The 15,589-nt window shown below is 56.9% G+C and overlaps 2 protein-coding genes across 3 annotated transcripts in view; one reads left to right on the top strand and one right to left on the bottom strand.

Moving 5' to 3' along the window:
• Positions 1–1,134, bottom strand: part of ALPK3 (alpha kinase 3) — a gene marked incomplete at its 5' end in the record, with an annotated part of 33,605 nt that extends 32,471 nt beyond the window's left edge. The window contains 3 exon segments of the mRNA XM_082061293.1: positions 927–1,079; positions 1,081–1,112; positions 1,114–1,134. Coding sequence (XP_081917419.1) covers positions 927–1,079; positions 1,081–1,112; positions 1,114–1,134 — 206 coding nt within the window.
• A 4,232-nt stretch (positions 1,135–5,366) lies between these two features.
• Positions 5,367–15,589, top strand: part of LOC309443568 (mucosa-associated lymphoid tissue lymphoma translocation protein 1-like) — a 30,076-nt gene continuing 19,853 nt past the window's right edge. The window contains exons 1-8 of one of the 2 annotated variants that reach the window (XM_082060620.1): positions 5,367–5,500; positions 7,018–7,112; positions 7,296–7,414; positions 8,721–8,874; positions 9,484–9,662; positions 11,062–11,158; positions 12,579–12,605; positions 13,295–13,498. In XM_082060620.1, the coding sequence (XP_081916746.1) occupies positions 7,103–7,112; positions 7,296–7,414; positions 8,721–8,874; positions 9,484–9,662; positions 11,062–11,158; positions 12,579–12,605; positions 13,295–13,498 (790 nt within the window). In that variant the 5' untranslated portion in view covers positions 5,367–5,500; positions 7,018–7,102. Of the gene's footprint in view, positions 5,501–6,984; positions 7,113–7,295; positions 7,415–8,720; positions 8,875–9,483; positions 9,663–11,061; positions 11,159–12,578; positions 12,606–13,294; positions 13,499–15,589 lie in introns of those variants that run through there. The other variant, XM_082060619.1, reaches the window with a different exon arrangement.

The raw sequence follows: 15,589 nt of genomic DNA, 5'->3' as shown, positions 1-15,589 counted from the left end.
CGCGCCGCAAAGGCGGCAGGTCAGCGCGGATCCTGCGCGCGGGTTTGGCTCCAGGGGCGCAGGAGCCCGTGTCCGTCAGGGCTTCACCTGCCCCGCTATAAAACGATGCGCGACAACGGTGACAATGGTGACAAAACACCAAACGGGGCCCGTTCCTGGGAGGCGATGGGCTGGCCCATGGCAAACAAGAGCCCACGTGCCACTTGGTTTTCAACCCCAGAGACAGGAACAAAAATGTTTTAGAAAAGCCTAAGCATAATGTAGCAAGACTAAGCCTAACGTAGCAAGACTAGGCCTAATGTAACAGAAACCTAGCAGAGAAACAACAGCCCTGTAGAGGCTGGACATGGGTGTCCTTGGCTCGCAAGCCGGGAAAGCGGAATGTTCCAGTAAATGCAGGAGGAGCTGCGCGACTCCTGCCGAGTCGCAGCACAAAGTGACAATGTGCTTGTTCAAGAAATCAGGTCAAGAACCGACACCGGGGGGGACACCGGGGACACCCCAGACCCCGATGAAGACTCTGCAATACCAAAGATGATCTGCCGGCAAAGGGCGGGGTTATGGAAATCATTTATGTTTAAAGCACTAACTAAGTGGAAGAAAGAAATAATTACGCAGTAGGTGTATGTAATCAATACCGAGAAGCGCAAATCACGCGCGCACTTGATTAGAGGAGCGATCCTCCGAGCGTCCGGCACGCTGTAATAAAAGTGCTGCTTTTCAACACTTTCTAAGCACGTTAAAGAGTCTTTTTGCCGATTCTCACGGGGAGGACAAGGCCCGAGGGCCGTGCACCCCGGCCGGTGTCGCCTTTCGGCCCGGGCCGCCCTCCCGCCCCTCGGAATGTCACCCGGCCCTGTCCGCACCCCGGGCCGGGCAGGGGACACCCGCCCGCCCCGGCCCCGGCCCCGGCCCCGGCCCTTCACCTGTTCTGGGGCCGGATGCCCAGCAGGTAACTGCGCCGGTCGGGCCGGGCCGCCCAGGCCGCGCTCTCCGCCTCCTCCGCGCCGTCCATGTTGCTCGATCCCCGCCCGTAGAGGCCGGCGAGGGCCCGGCGGGGCGAGCCCATGGCGGCGGCTGCCCCGGCCCCAGCCCCCGCCGCCGCTGCCCCCCCCTGTCACTCACGGCCGGCATTTATAGCCGCCCCGCACATGGCGCTGTCACTCGGGGGCGGCGGCGTGACGCGGCCCGGCCCGGCCAGGCCCGGCCTCCGCGGCTCGGGGCCCGGGATGAGTGCCCGGCCACCCGGGACGAGTGCCCGGCGTCCGGGGTTCGAGACCCAGGCTCCCCAGGCTGAGTGTCCGGCCTCCCGCGGGTGGAGACCCGGGCTCCCCGGGCCTTCCTGCCCTCTGCCCCCTCTCCCTTCCATCACTGCCAGCTCCAGTTCAACTTTTTGCGAGAAAGTTGTATCTAAAGTGGAGGCTGAGGGGAGACCTGCTCACTGTCTGCAGCTGCCTGAAAGGAGCTTGGAGCACGGGGGGTGTTGGCCTCTTCGCCCAGGTAGCAAGTGATAGTGTAAGGAATATTTAACAAAGAACTGTTGTTTTTACGTAACTGAGGAGCTGTGCCTGACCCCAGCAGGGGGGAAGGACCGACAGACACCGGACTATGAATCCTTAATGTAAAACACGGTCTTTTCCCAGAATATATACTGACATCTGTATATATTCCGATACCTGTATTGACAGGTTAATTTAGGGGGAAGTGTAGCCAAAGCACCAGGAATCCATATCCTAAATAGATTGATAAGGGGAAGGGTGTTGTAAGTGTCGGGGTGGTCTGAAAACCCTGCAGTACCAACCAATGGGGAACAGGGGAGGGATATTGCAGCAGCGATTTTGGGGGATATAAGCAGGGGCTTTTTGCCCTATTAGGTGTGCCGACCTTTAGGTCCAACACCCGGTCTTGCAATCTCATTATTAAAAAAATTGCTTTGATGAGAGATCCTGCCTGGGCCTATTAAATTTGCAAAATAATTGTTTCCTACGATAGGATGAGAGGAAACGGCCTCAAGTTGCGCCCGGGGAGGTTGAGGTTGGATCTTGGGAGCAATTTCTTCCCCAAAGGGCTGTGGGGCATTGGAACAGGCTGCCCAGGGCAGTGCTGGAGTCACCATCCCTGGAGGGGTTGAAAAGGCGTTTAGACGAGGTTCTCAGGGACACTGGTTGGTGCGAAACAATTCTAAACAATTTTTAACACAGGTTCTCATGAGAGTTAGTGGCTCGCAGCTGACAGCAAGACACCGTCAACTGAACAGCATCTTTTTGCTAGAAATAATTTCTGCTTTTGCAATAAGTAGAAAAGATTCTACATGCCTGCTAGAATACATTTTCTCTTTCTTTCTTTCAGCCTGTTTGGGTGCTGTTTCTCACAGCGCTTTGCAGGGAGGTTGCTGGTGCTTACCAGTCTTTGGCTCTGCAAAAAGGTCTTTCCTGGGAAGGAGCAAAACCGAGGCTGCAAACGAACCTGGGTTTGAATTGAGAATAGTCTGAGGTGTGTTTACTGGTGTCTTCTCTATGGGCCAGGAAGGCAGCAAAAAGCACCTTTTTTATGGACTTAAAAGAGGTATAAGGATATTTAAATAAGTATTTATGGGTTATGGTTGGACTCGATGATCCTGAGGGTCTTTTCCGACTGAAGTGATTCTACGATTGTATTATTCTATGTTTAATTTATTTTTTAATAATAACCTCCACACTCTCTGCCTCAACTTGGGGGATTTCACGCACCTCCATGATGTCTCAAGTTCAGGTATAATACAACATTCCCCGGTTTCTGGCCCCGGCTGGCAGCACCGCTTGGTGCAACCCCAGCCATCACATCCTCGTGTTGGCCTCAGGACCATCCCACACCTCAGCAGCCTGGATCTCATCCTGGGCTGCCCGGGAGAACGTCCGTGCTGGTATTTATTCAGTCTCCATGAAAAAGACAGCACAAAAGAGGGCTATAAAAGGTGGCTACGTGTCACAAACTATTACCAGCAGTGATTTAATACCAAATGAAAACATAACATGTAATAAAATTGGATTTATTCTTGTTCCACCTTTGTCGTGCCTGTCAAGCTGTTGTGCCGTGCGCCCCAGGCACGTTGCTGGTGACACCGCATCTCCCCAGCACGGGATTGATGGATGGAGCAGATTTGCTGCGGAAGGGCTGTCTGCCCACCCCTGCGCGGCAGCCGTCGCTGCAGAAGTGAGAAGACGATGGCAGAAAGCTCCAGACCGGGAAGGACAGCAGGCTTCGAGCTGATCCTCCCTGGGCGGGAGAGAGAACGAACGCAGCAGCAAGCGGCAGGGCAGGTGATGGCTGCATGGATCACTTGCTGCAGGACACCCTGATTCCTCTTCCCCAGCCAACAACTGTGATTTGGGAGGCGGCTTTGGGCAGGGACCAGCACAGGGTGTTCATGGACATACGCAGTCTGTGCATCCCCACACGGGTGAGTGGTGTCCACAGAAACACGCCATGTGTGGGTCAGCTTGAGATCACTCAGCCCGGACCTCAGCTGCTCTTGTCACTGGTATATTGAACCTGCAAGTGGCGAGGAGGAAAGTTCTGATTAGGGGAAGAAATTGCTTTATGAGGGGGATCAAACCGTACAAGGGGGTCCCAGAGAGGTGGGAGATCTCCGTCCTGGGACACAGTCAACTGCGGGTGGGACAAGATGATGAGCAACTGATTGACATCCTGCTCGGAGCAGGAGGCTGGACCAGAGGCCTCCAGAGGTCCCTTCCCACCCCCGTCAAACTGTGGGTCTGTGCCTCACCCTGCGAGCAAAGGGAACCCTGGGTGGTGAGCGCAGGTGTAGCTCAACTGTGGAGCAATGGAGGCGGCTGTGGTGTTTAATCCTTCCCCCAGACACACTGGGTGTATTTTTCCTTCTCTGTCAGGCTCTGAATGGTTCTAGTGCCCATCACGCTGCTGAGACAGAGGTTCCTCCCATAGCATCTGCTCTCCTGTTATTTTGTTCGCAGTGTGACAGTGCCCGCTGCTTCCGTCTCTGTTTGGAAATGCGCTGTCTCACCATTTAGTTTTCTGAAGCTACAAGCCACAAGGCTTCAATCCTTGTTAGCAAAGCTCTCCCCTGCCCGCACACCCAGCGCTGACTCACAGCGAGAGTCGCAGATGTTTCTCACTCCTCTCACACAAAATAGATCTCCTTCCCTTTCCCAGCCTGCACACATACCCCTGCGTTCCTCCCTTCCTGAAATCACAAGCTTCCTCCTGCTCTGCAATGTGATGTCAACAAGCTCTGGCCCCTGGTTCTTCACCAAATATTCGTGCAGACTCTGCCAGGGCAGGGCTCTTATTACAGAGGACAAGCGCGACGGGCTCTTTGTCTACATGTACGATGGAGGATGCTCTCTCTGAAACCCAGAGGAGCCGTCTGTGGGGAACACAGCAACCTCCAGCTCTTAGAAGAGATGCTGCATCAGCCAGAAGTGTCATCTTTAGCCCCGGGAAGTGCTGGGGTTAATTTAATGATCATTTTTATTAGCTACTTACACTGCCTTTATAATAACTCTGCATCACAGGCGTGACACGGAGCTACTGGCACGTATTCAGCTGGAACCGTCATTTGCAAGCCATTAATATGTTTATTTTAAACCTGCAAGGGTATATTTCAGAGTGCTTGGCTGGACCCTCTAGAAATGAAGAAAAAGGAGCGTCTGTGTGACCTCGGAGATGGGAGATGAACACAAAGAAAGGTCCTACAAGTCTGTGATAAGCGTCACCTTCCCTGTGCCCAGGAAAGGACAGGACCAGTGGGTGGGAGCAGGGATTGCCCTGGTCTTGCTTTTCCTTGGTCAACCCCCATGGGCACTGTTGTGAAAACCCCTGCGCAGCCCCGAGGGGAGCGAGATATGAGCAGAGGAGCAAGGGTGTCTCTTGTAGCTCCTTCTCCGGAGGGTCCGTGGCCCCTCGTGCTGAAGTCCTGGTCCCCGTCCCTCCTGTTGGCTTGGGAAGAAGCCAGTCTGGGAGAATTTGTCTGCCCTGCGTCTGGGACCCGGTCAGGGTGGCCCCTGAGTTCCTGAGCCCAGACCTGCTGCCTGGTCACTGCGGGGTAAAATTCTTTAGGAACAACGACCAGCCTCCCCCCGTTCACGCTCCGTCCTCTCCACCCGCCACTTCACACACCTCACGCTCCTTCCCGTGTGCTGACTCCTGAAAAATTTTAGTTTCTTGCATCTGATCTTACTTGCTAGAACTTTGTAAACGGAAGTCACGGCCCAGCAGCGCCGAGTCCTGACGCTGCCGCATCGCTTCCCCACGGGACGGGTCTGTCCACAGCCATCCCAGCTCTGCCCTGGCCCAGAGGGGCTTGTGCAACCTCCGGCTGGCCCGGCGCCACTTCCCCCGGGGCCTCGTGATGCCAGCCCCGCCGGCGGGGATTTCTCGGAGGAAGCAGCACCGTGGGGTTTCCCCCTGCCCCGCGGAGCAAAGCCGGCACAGCTGGGGCTCCACCATGAGCCTTGGGGCTGCGGCCCCCGGGAGAGAGGTGAGGGCGCCGTGGGGACGAGAGCAGGGGCCGGAGTGGGGACAGGGGCAGAGACACCTGTGGGGAGGGGGTGAAGACACCTGTGGGGAAGGGGCAAGGACACATTTGGGGATGGGGTGAGGACACCTGTAGGGATGTGGGTGAACACAGCTGTGGGGACGGGGGTGAGGTCACCTGTGGGGAAGGGGCAAGGACACACCTGAGAATGGGGTGAGGACACCCATGGGGGTGTGAGCGTGGACACCAATAGGGAACGGGGAAGGACACACCTGGGGGTGGGGTGAGGACACGAATGTGGAAGGGGCAATGACACCTGTAGGGAGGGGGACACCGCGGGGGGCAGGTCAGGACACCCGTGAGCAGGGACGGCACGGGCAGCCGTGGTGCCCGCGCGAGAGGCGCCTCGTGCCGCGGCCTCGTCGGGCCGGGCTGTGCTGTCCCGGGCTGTGCTGTACCGGGCTGTGCTGTACCGGGCTGTCCCGGGCCGTGCCGGGCTGTGCTGTACCGGGCTGTGCTGTACCGGGCTGTCCCGGGTCGTGCCGGGCTGTGCTGTCCCGGGCTGTCCCGGGCTGTCCCGAGCCGTGCCGGGCTGTGCTGTACCGGGCTGTGCTGTACCGGGCTGTCCCGGGTCGTGCCGGGCTGTGCTGTCCCGGGCTGTCCCGGGCTGTCCCGAGCCGTGCCGGGCTGTGCTGTACCGGGCTGTGCTGTACCGGGCTGTCCCGGGTCGTGCCGGGCTGTGCTGTCCCGGGCTGTCCCGGGCTGTGCTGTCCCGGGCCGGGCCGGGCTGTGCTGTACCGGGCTGTCCCGGGCCGTGCCGGGCTGTGCTGTACCGGGCTGTGCTGTACCGGGCTGTCCCGGGTCGTGCCGGGCTGTGCTGTCCCGGGCTGTCCCGGGCTGTCCCGAGCCGTGCCGGGCTGTGCTGTACCGGGCTGTGCTGTACCGGGCTGTCCCGGGTCGTGCCGGGCTGTGCTGTCCCGGGCTGTCCCGGGCTGTGCTGTCCCGGGCCGGGCCGGGCTGTGCTGTACCGGGCTGTCCCGGGCCGTGCCGGGCTGTGCTGTACCGGGCTGTGCTGTACCGGGCTGTCCCGGGCCGTGCCGGGCTGTGCTGTCCCGGGCCGGGCCGGGCTGTGCTGTACCGGGCTGTCCCGGGCTGTCCCGGGCTGTGCTGTACCGGGCTGTCCCGGGCTGTCCCGGGCCGTGCCGGGCTGTGCTGTACCGGGCCGTGCCGGGCTGTCCCGGGCCGAGGGGCAGCCCCGGCGTCCCCAGCGCCGCCCCGCGGGTTTGTCGGCGGCAGCGGGACGGGCAGCGCGGGGTCGGCGGCGGGTGAGAGCGGGGGGAGCCCGGCGAGGCCCCGGCCGTGCCAGCCGGAGCCCGGAACCCGCCTGCCCCGCCCCGCCGCCCGGCCCTCCCCGCCCCCGAGGCCGCCATGCCCGCCCGCCGCCGCGCCGGGTGAGCGGCCCCGCCGGCCGGCCCCGAGCCGCCCCCGAGCTCCCGGCGCCGCTTTCCCGCCCGCCGCAGGTGCTGCTGCCGCTGCCCCGGGAGAGGAGCCGCCGCGGGCCCCGCCGGCGGCCGCTGGGGCCGGGGCCGAGCCGCCGGAGAAGCGATGCAGGAAGGTGAGCGCTGTGGGGAGCTCGGCCCGGGCGAACCCCCAGGGACCACCCGAACAGCCCCGGGCATCCCCGGGCACCCCTGTTGTTCCACATCCCCTTCCTCCCACACGGGTCCCCTCCTGCAGCACGGCGGGAGGGAGCGAACCCCCGGGGTGATTCCCACCGCCGTGCCCCGTTTCTCCGCAGCCATCGTGATCACTGAGCAGCCCGTGTCCGTGTCGGTCCCCGTGGGACACTCGTTCAGCCTGCGGTGCAGAGCCCGGGGCCGCACGGCGCTGCGGTACCAGTGGTTCTGTCAGCAGCAGGTAACGGGAGCGCAGGATGGGGCGAGTGTAGGGTCTGACATCTGGGCAGAACAACCCCAGGGTCCAGTGTAAGATGGGGAATGAGCTATTAGAGAGCAGCGTAGGGGAAAGGGACCTGGGGGTCCTGGGGACAGCAGGGTGACCATGAGCCAGCACTGGGCCCTTGTGGCCAGGAAGCCAATGGGACCTGGGGTGGGTTAGAAGGGGGTGGTCAGTAGGTCAGAGAGGTTCTCCTGCCCCTCTGCTCTGCCCTGGGGAGACCACACCTGGAATATTGTGTCCAGCTGTGGCCCCTCAGTTCCAGCAGGACAGGGAACTGCTGGAGAGAGTCCAGCGCAGCCACCAAGATGCTGCAGGGAGTGGAGCATCTCCCGTGGGAGGAAAGGCTGAGGGAGCTGGGGCTCTGGAGCTGGACAAGAGGACACTGAGGGGGGACTCATTCCTGGGGATCAAGATGGAAAGGGGGAGTGTCAGGAGGATGGAGCCAGGCTCTTCTGGTGACAACCAGTGGTGGGACAAGGGGCAGTGGGTACAAAGTGGAACGTTCCACTTAAATTTGAGAAGCAACTTGTTTGGGGTGAGGGTGGCAGAGCCTGGCCCAGGCTGCCCAGGGAGGTTGTGGAGTCTCCTTCTGTGCAGACATTGCAACCCGCCTGGACACCTTCCTGTGTAACCTCATCTGGGTGTTCCTGCTCCATGGGGGGATTGCACTGGATGAGCTTTCCTGGGCCCTTCCAGCCCCTGACATTCTGTGATTCTGCGGTCCCTGCCTGCAGTGATGGGTCAGCAGGACGAGAGGAAATGGCCTCGAGTTGCACCAGGGGAGGTTCAGATTGGATATTAGAAAACATTTCCTCATGGGAAGGGTTGTAGATTGTTGGAACAGGCTGCCTAGGTCAGTGGTGGAGTTGCCATCCCTGAAGGGATTGAACAGATGTATAGACAAGGTTCTCAGGGACATGGGCTAGTCCCAGAGTTAGGTTATAGCTGTACTTGATCTTGAGGGGCTTTTCCAACCTAAATGATTCTGTGATTCTATGGAGCTGGCCCCATGTGGGCAGACCTGGTGGGGACCAGGATGCGAGAAGGAGAGGTGGGATAGGATGTCCGTGCATGCCAAGGGCTTCTGCAGATGCTGGGAAGGGACATGTGATGGAAAAGCCCCTTCTCCTGCATCCTTATGGCTTGAGGAGGGGAGGAACCCGGGGTTTTCCACTTTTCCTGCTCTTACAAGGGGCCTGCTGGTTCTTTCTACTACCAGCAACGAGGGGGGACTCACTGCCCACTGCTTATGTTTTCCCTTTAGTCTCACTGCCGCCAGATTCCTGGTGCCACCGACCCAGACTTGCCCATCACTGCACAGCAGACCCAGCTCTACACCTGCAGAGTCAACGACCTCCACAGAAATGCCGTCTTCTCCGACTGGGTGAAGGTGGAGGTCCATCAGTGCGTTGCCAGAGGTACAAGCATGTCTTATAGCTTCTCTGTTTTATGCTTTGTGTAGACATTGTATTCCCTTGCAGTGGTGATTGTTGGTGGTTCCCAGGGCTGTGTCCCCTTCCAGCTCAAAAATCATAATACAGAGGAGTTGTTCCAGCAACGTGAGCCTGTAGGTCTAAGCCAGACCTCTGTGTCCATCCTCTGGGTGGTTCAGGTCCTTGTCACGGTCTCAATAGCCCTGTCTGTATGTACCCGCTGACCACGCACCGTGAGTTTCCCAGAGTTATGCCGGCTGTTTGCCCATTTGCTTTGGGCAGAAGGACTGGAAGAGGCAATCTGGCTATTTGGAAGCCAAGCAAAAGTAGCTGCGGGTGTGGTTGACCTCAGCGTGTTGACTGCGCCCTTGGCAGGAAAGGGCGAGCTGGGAAGCCGTAGGCAGGGTTTGGTGTGTTGTTTGCTGCCGTGGGTGTTGCTTTCAAGGATTCCCTGCTTCCAGAGCAGAAAGGCGCAGCGGTGACATCCCGTGGGACGGCATCTCTTGGTGCAGATGGAAGAAGCTTGCTTTTCTGGCAATGTATTGTTTTCTGTCCTTGTGGAGGTAGGACCAATTCTGTGTTGCTGCTTTGCAGGGCTGCCCACTCAGCGCTGGCGAGGAGAGCCGATTGTCGTCCTCAACCCCACGGAGCAGCGGGTGGAGGTGGGGAAGCCGCTCCAGCTGCAGTGCGCTGCCATGGGTGTCCCCGCGCCCGCCTACCAGTGGTACCGGAATGGGAACCCGCTGGAGCACCAGAGGAAAAAAAAACTCTGGGTAACGTTGTCTTGGGATAGTTCAGAAACTCTGGCTGCCGAGGTGGGTGGTGGGAGGAGCTCCTTGCTGGAGCCGCAGCAGCCTCGGAGAGGCTGCTCAAAATTGTGTCGTTGGCATCCTGGATGTGACAGGTGGCAATCCTTAAGCCTGGCTCATATCTGCGTGTCTCTCCTCGCCCGTCCTCCCTTTTTCTCCAGAAGCAGCCGCATGCTCAGTTCTCTTTCCCCTCTGTGTTGCGGGGTTGTGAGAAATCACTCCACGTATCACCCCTGCTGCTTTGAGAGATGACTGAAGGACTTGGGGTGAAGAGGGAATACATTTTATGTCCTTCTTTCAGAGCTGCGGATGTTTCTCTGAGAAATAACCAATTCATAGACGCTTTGGGGCGTCTACGGGCCCTTTCTCTAAGAAGTAACTGATTCATAGACACTCAGGGCATTTCAAGGGCTCTCAGCACGTCTCTTTTTGCAGCAGTGGCACAAGAACAGCTATTGTAAGTCTGTGCAGGGGACTGCGGAGTGCCGGAGCTGCGGGGGTGCTGTCTGCAGGAGAGCTAGGAGGAAAAGTGCTTAGTCCTGGCAGAGAAGAGTCAGGGAGACAGCAAAAGGTCTGGGATTCTTTCGGGTCACTGGCTGGATGGAAATCAGTGTCTGTCTTCTTGATGCAAGAAAGGCGGTTTTCCTTTGGGGGCATCACATGAAGGGGAACAAAGACGAGAGATCCAGTCTTGGTAGTGGGAGATGATATTATAGGGGACAGTGGCCTCAGATTCACTGAAAGCGCAGGCTGGCGATCAGGAAGATGTTCTTCGTTTGGAGGTGGGTGGTGGTGCACTGGAGCCAGAAGGGCAGCGAGATCTCTGTCCTTGGAGGTTTTCAGTCCTCGACTGGACAAAGCCGTGGCCAGCGTGAGCCTGGGCTGGGGAACCACACAGGTCCCGTCAGCCCGTTCTGCTTGATCCTTGTCCCGTGTCAAGAGAGATGGGTAGGACTCGAAAATTTGCCAGAAAAGAGCAATGGGCATGATCAGAAATCTAGGAAATGTCACCTAAGAGGAAAAACATGGAACCTTCTGATGATAGCCATGCACTGTCCTCTCAGTGTGACGCCTGGGGCAGAGCATGGCTATGACACACAGTCTGGGGGAAGAAGAAGGCAGCGGATTCTTGCACTCCAGAGCGGGGGTCAGCAGCAAACCTTAGCATGTGGCCTTACTGAGCTTCTTAGAAAGACAGGAGTCCTAGGAAATCTTTTCGCTTTGCGAGGCAAAGAATGAGGTCTCAGCGAACAGCAAGATAAAAGGCTTTTTGTTCCAGGAACACAGGTGCCTTTGGCAGATACCGGCAGGGGGCCGCAAACTTTCACCGTAAATAATGCGATTTCACTTTTGGTCTGTCTAGATCGCCCACGCAAAGGTCAGCGACTCCGGCACGTACCTGTGCTGTGCCTCCAACAGCCACGGCGAGCACTGGACCCACGCCGTGGATGTTCACATAGGTGAGCAGAACCAACCCATGGCTGCTTTGCTGCAGGTGACCTTCGAGCCTGAAAAGCGCTTAGAGGGCAGACAGGAATGTAGTGCTCTCACCTGGAAACTCCGGGCTGCGTCTTTTTTGCTTTGCCGAGTTGCCGGTTCAATGGTTCCCCGGCCAAATCGCAGCGGAGTCCTTTGCTAAAGCTCATGTACAGCCCTGCTGAGATGAAGCGATGCGCTCGGACACAGGGAGCTGGAAAGGAGGGTATTTATTTGGGAGGGTTCAGGCTGGCAGCCCAGGCCTGATGCAGTGTGAGCTGACGGATCCCAGGCAGAATTTGGGTCCCCGGAGCCTCAGCGACGCTGCGCCTCGGTGAGACAGGAATAGCACAGCCTGGCTTTGCTGGCTCTTTACTCCACCTAGAGATTTTTCTATGCCATAAGCTTCTCATCTCACCTTTTAGGCTGGCTTTAACATTGCTTCAGAAGGCAAATTGATCCTGGATCAGAGAGAACCCTCTGTGCCTCCTCACATCTGGCAAAACAGCATCCGGGGGGACAGGCAGCAAGAAAGGGACACAGGATTAGGTTGGGTTCAAAACGTTATGTCTGGGTAGCTTTAAGGTGCAACAGGCAGCTCCGTCAGAGGCAGAAAAGGATGAACGGGCTTGTTCTGATGCCTTTCCAGACATCCCTGGAGCATTAGCAGCTCTGGTTACGGTGCTAAAGGTCTTTCAGATCTGTGAAATTTATGCAATTAAAAATATACCTTTAATTTTAGAGCCCTTAGGGCTTTAGGGTTTTCTCCTAAGCTGGATTTTTAAAAAATTATTTTTAATTTATATAGGAAAAGCTGGAGCTGTTAGGGTAATGACAATTCTAAGAGGCTGAGAGCGCTAGGGCAGGGGAGCTGGTCGAGCTTGTGAGAGTGAGTCACGTTTGGGGTGGCTTTTCTGAGCTGGAGCTGCTGAAGGGCAGGGAAAGGCAATGCAGGGTGGTGAAAGGCTCAGGGAATATTATCACAACCAAAAGCAAACAGTCAGCCTCCTCTGCGCTGACTGCTCATGGAGAGAAGCTCTCTGTTCTGGAGCTTATTTTGGTCTTGTTTCCTTTGCTTTTGCTGCAGCGAGGGAGCAGGGAACTCAGGAAGTGCAGATGGGTATGGTCTCCGTGCTGGGCCTCCTTCCCCTGGCCTGCCCCTTCTCCAGCTTTGCTTCCCAGCTGCTCAGGATTTCAGAAATCAAGCAGGATTTTATAAATCCTCCCCAAATCACCAGAACAGCGTCTTTAAGGTTAGCGATCAGTGCTGCTCATGCAGATGCTCCGCAGTGTTTGCTCCGGCTTTGTGTTGCCGGGGGATGTCGGAGCAGGTTTCAGACCTGAGACGGGAGCTGGTACCAGGGCGCTGTGCACAGGCTTATCATTTCCCTCTCTCATTTCCAGGTACGTGTCACCCCGAGAAGTTTTTTGGTGAGTGCTGTCATTTTTTCTTCCTGAGTGATTATTCTCTTAATTAAAAGCCAGACTGCAGGGTGGATGGGAGGACTGGGAGTGTTTTTTTTGCGGAGACGGCTTCAAGCCTTTATTCCCACACTGTCATGGTCTCTGTGCTTTGGGGATCCGAGCTGCAAGGCACAGGATGAGTCCCATCACCTGCCAAGCCCTCAGCAGTCTCAGCAGATGGAGTAAGGTTATTCCTAATGAGCAACCGAGTCTTGACCTCTACACCTGCCAAATGAGCTTAAAAGTTCCTGTGACACCTTTTCCCTTCCTTGAAATACCTCCATGGTGCAAAACCGAGCTCCTTGCTCCCACCACTCCCGAGTGCAATAAATCCGTTTTTCCTGTGGTGGAAAGTGGGGATGAAATGAAAGCACAGCAGGTGCCCAATAACCTCAGTAGTGCAGATCCTCTTGAATTTTGGTTGCCTAGTGAAAACTTTTCAAGTCTTTCTTTCACAGTGTTGGTTTGTGTATTTTGACAAAGCGTTCAGAAAGCTGCAGGCTTCCTGGAGAGCGCTACAGGTTTGCAGCAGCGCAGGGTCTACCCTTCCTGCCAGGATGGGAGAAAAGATGTCCTGTGTCCTCCCTCAGCCGCAGGAGGTGAGACCTTGTCCCTTGCTGAGTATTTACAGCTTTGTCACTTGGTGTTTCTGGCAGCTACAGGCAAAATAGCGCTTTTAGTGGGCAACAACCGCTACCAGCATCACCCCAACCTGCTGGCTCCCCTCACGGATGTGTTTGAGCTGAGACTCCTTCTGGAGCAGCTGGGCTTCCAGGTCGTCTCCCTTCTGGACCTGAACAAGGCTGAGATGGCGGCAGCGGTCAGTCGGTTCCTGCAGCTTCTGGGGAAGGGAGTGTACGGTAAGGCCGGTCTTTTGATTTTTCCTTACAGAATCCCAGAATGTCAGGGGTTGAAGGGACCTGGAAAGCTCATCCAGGTCAATCCCCCCATGGAGCAGGAACACCCAGATGAGGTTACACAGGAAGGTGTCCAGGCGGGTTGCAATGTCTGCACAGAAGGAGACTCCACAACCCCCTGGGCAGCCTGGGCCAGGCTCTGCCACCCTCACCCCAAACAAGTTTCTTCTCAGATTTCAGTGGAACCTCCTGTGTTCCAGTTTGCACCCATTGCCCCTTGTCCTGTCCCTGGTTGTCACCAGAAGAGCCTGGCTCCATCCTCCTGACACTCCCCCTTTCCATCTTGATCCCCAGGAATGAGTCCCCCCTCAGTGTCCTCTTGTCCAGCTCCAGAGCCCCAGCTCCCTCAGCCTTTCCTCCCACGGGAGATGCTCCACTCCCTGCAGCATCTTGGTGGCTGCGCTGGACTCTCTGCAGCAGTTCCCTGTCCTGCTGGAACTGAGGGGCCACAACTGGACACAATATTCCAGGTGTGGTCTCCCCAGGGCAGAGCAGAGGGGCAGGAGAACCTCTCTGACCTACTGACCACCCCCTTCTAACCCACCCCAGGTCCCATTGGCTTCCTGGCCACAAGGGCCCAGTGCTGGCTCATGGTCACCCTGCTGTCCCCAGGACCCCCAGGTCCCTTTCCCCTACGCTGCTCTCTAATAGGTCATTCCCCAACTTATACTGGAACCTGGGGTTGTTCCTGCCCAGATTGAAGACTCTACACTTGCCCTTGTTATATTTCATTATATTTTCCCCTGCTCAACTCTCCAGCCTGTCCAGGTCTTGCTGGATGGCAAATTGAGGAGATGTACTCATCAGTTGTCCCCACTGCACTCCTTGGTGAAGAGAGGAGCTCCTTTTGACCCACGTCTGCTATAGCCGGCCACAATTTCCTTGTTTCTCTTTCCTGATGGTCTAATTTGAGCCCTTGACAGCCTTTTTGCAGAAGCACATTCCCAGCTGCAGATGGCTTAGAGGTTGACTTTGAGCTTATTGCACGCTGAGTGTTCCTCAAACACCAAATCGGCAGATCTTGTGGATCTTTACGCAGGTGTTCAGATCTGGGGCTAAAGTAGCTTCTTTGTGGTTTCTGAGGTTCTCGGGATACCCTGAAAACACCTGGGAGATGTTTTTTTTGCTTCCAAACCTTAGCGTGCGGTTTATCTTCACCCATCTGCGTGTCATACCAGGGCACTCAGTCAAAGTCAGCGCAGTTCCAGCTCGGCGCGAGGTTTGAGGTTGTGCAATGGATACGGACGCAGCCACACGCTGCAGGGCCGCCTGGTTCCGGGAAGCCCTGACTCACCCGGGAGGCTGAGCCGCTGGGGCAGGACGGGACGCGGTTGTCGCCGGTCCGGTTGGGCGCGTCATCTGATGACGGCGTATTCCTGTGACTTCATTTGCAGCTTCCCTTTGTGGCTGCTCTCTGAAATCCTCTGGCTTTACCTGCTCACCTTGCCCAGAGCCATCCCTGGGGGGCTTCTCTGCTTTTGTCAGGGCACTGCCGTTCCTGCCCTCCATCCATAGCATGTGAAGACAAAATGGCATTTTGTCCAGAGCATTTCCCTTGTTTTCATGAGCACTGAAGAGAAAAAAGATCTGGAAACAGCAAACCTTTCATGCTGTCGTGCCTTAGTTAAACTTTGAGTGCTCTTCTGCATTCGTGGCCGCTGATCCTTCCTGGCCAAATTGATTTTGTGCACCAGCAGGGAAAACGTGAACAGCTGAGTTACTGAACCTTGATAAAGCCTCAAGTGCTTGCTGGGCACAGCCTGCTCTGGATGGGGCTTTTCTTTACAGCTCTCTAAGCCGGGTGGTCACTGTTATTTGGAGGCAGCGAACCATCGCGGGCTGGTGGAGTTGGGGGCTCTTGCCATAATCGGTGGCATCCAGACATAATGGTGGGGCCCGGGGTCAGCCTGCCCCAGGGTTTCTCCATCCCACATGTGCTGCTGCCTCTCGCTGCCATGCGTCTTCCAGCATTTTTTCAGCTGTTTTCCTGACATAAAAGAACCAGGTGAAGTTTATATAATTGAAATTAACTTG

Source organism: Streptopelia decaocto (genome assembly GCF_964273445.1).
Source record: "Streptopelia decaocto genome assembly, chromosome: 9".
Lineage (NCBI taxonomy): Eukaryota > Metazoa > Chordata > Aves > Columbiformes > Columbidae > Streptopelia > Streptopelia decaocto.
Note: the sequence above shows the minus strand (reverse complement) of the source record. Positions and strands in the feature narration are given on the sequence as shown.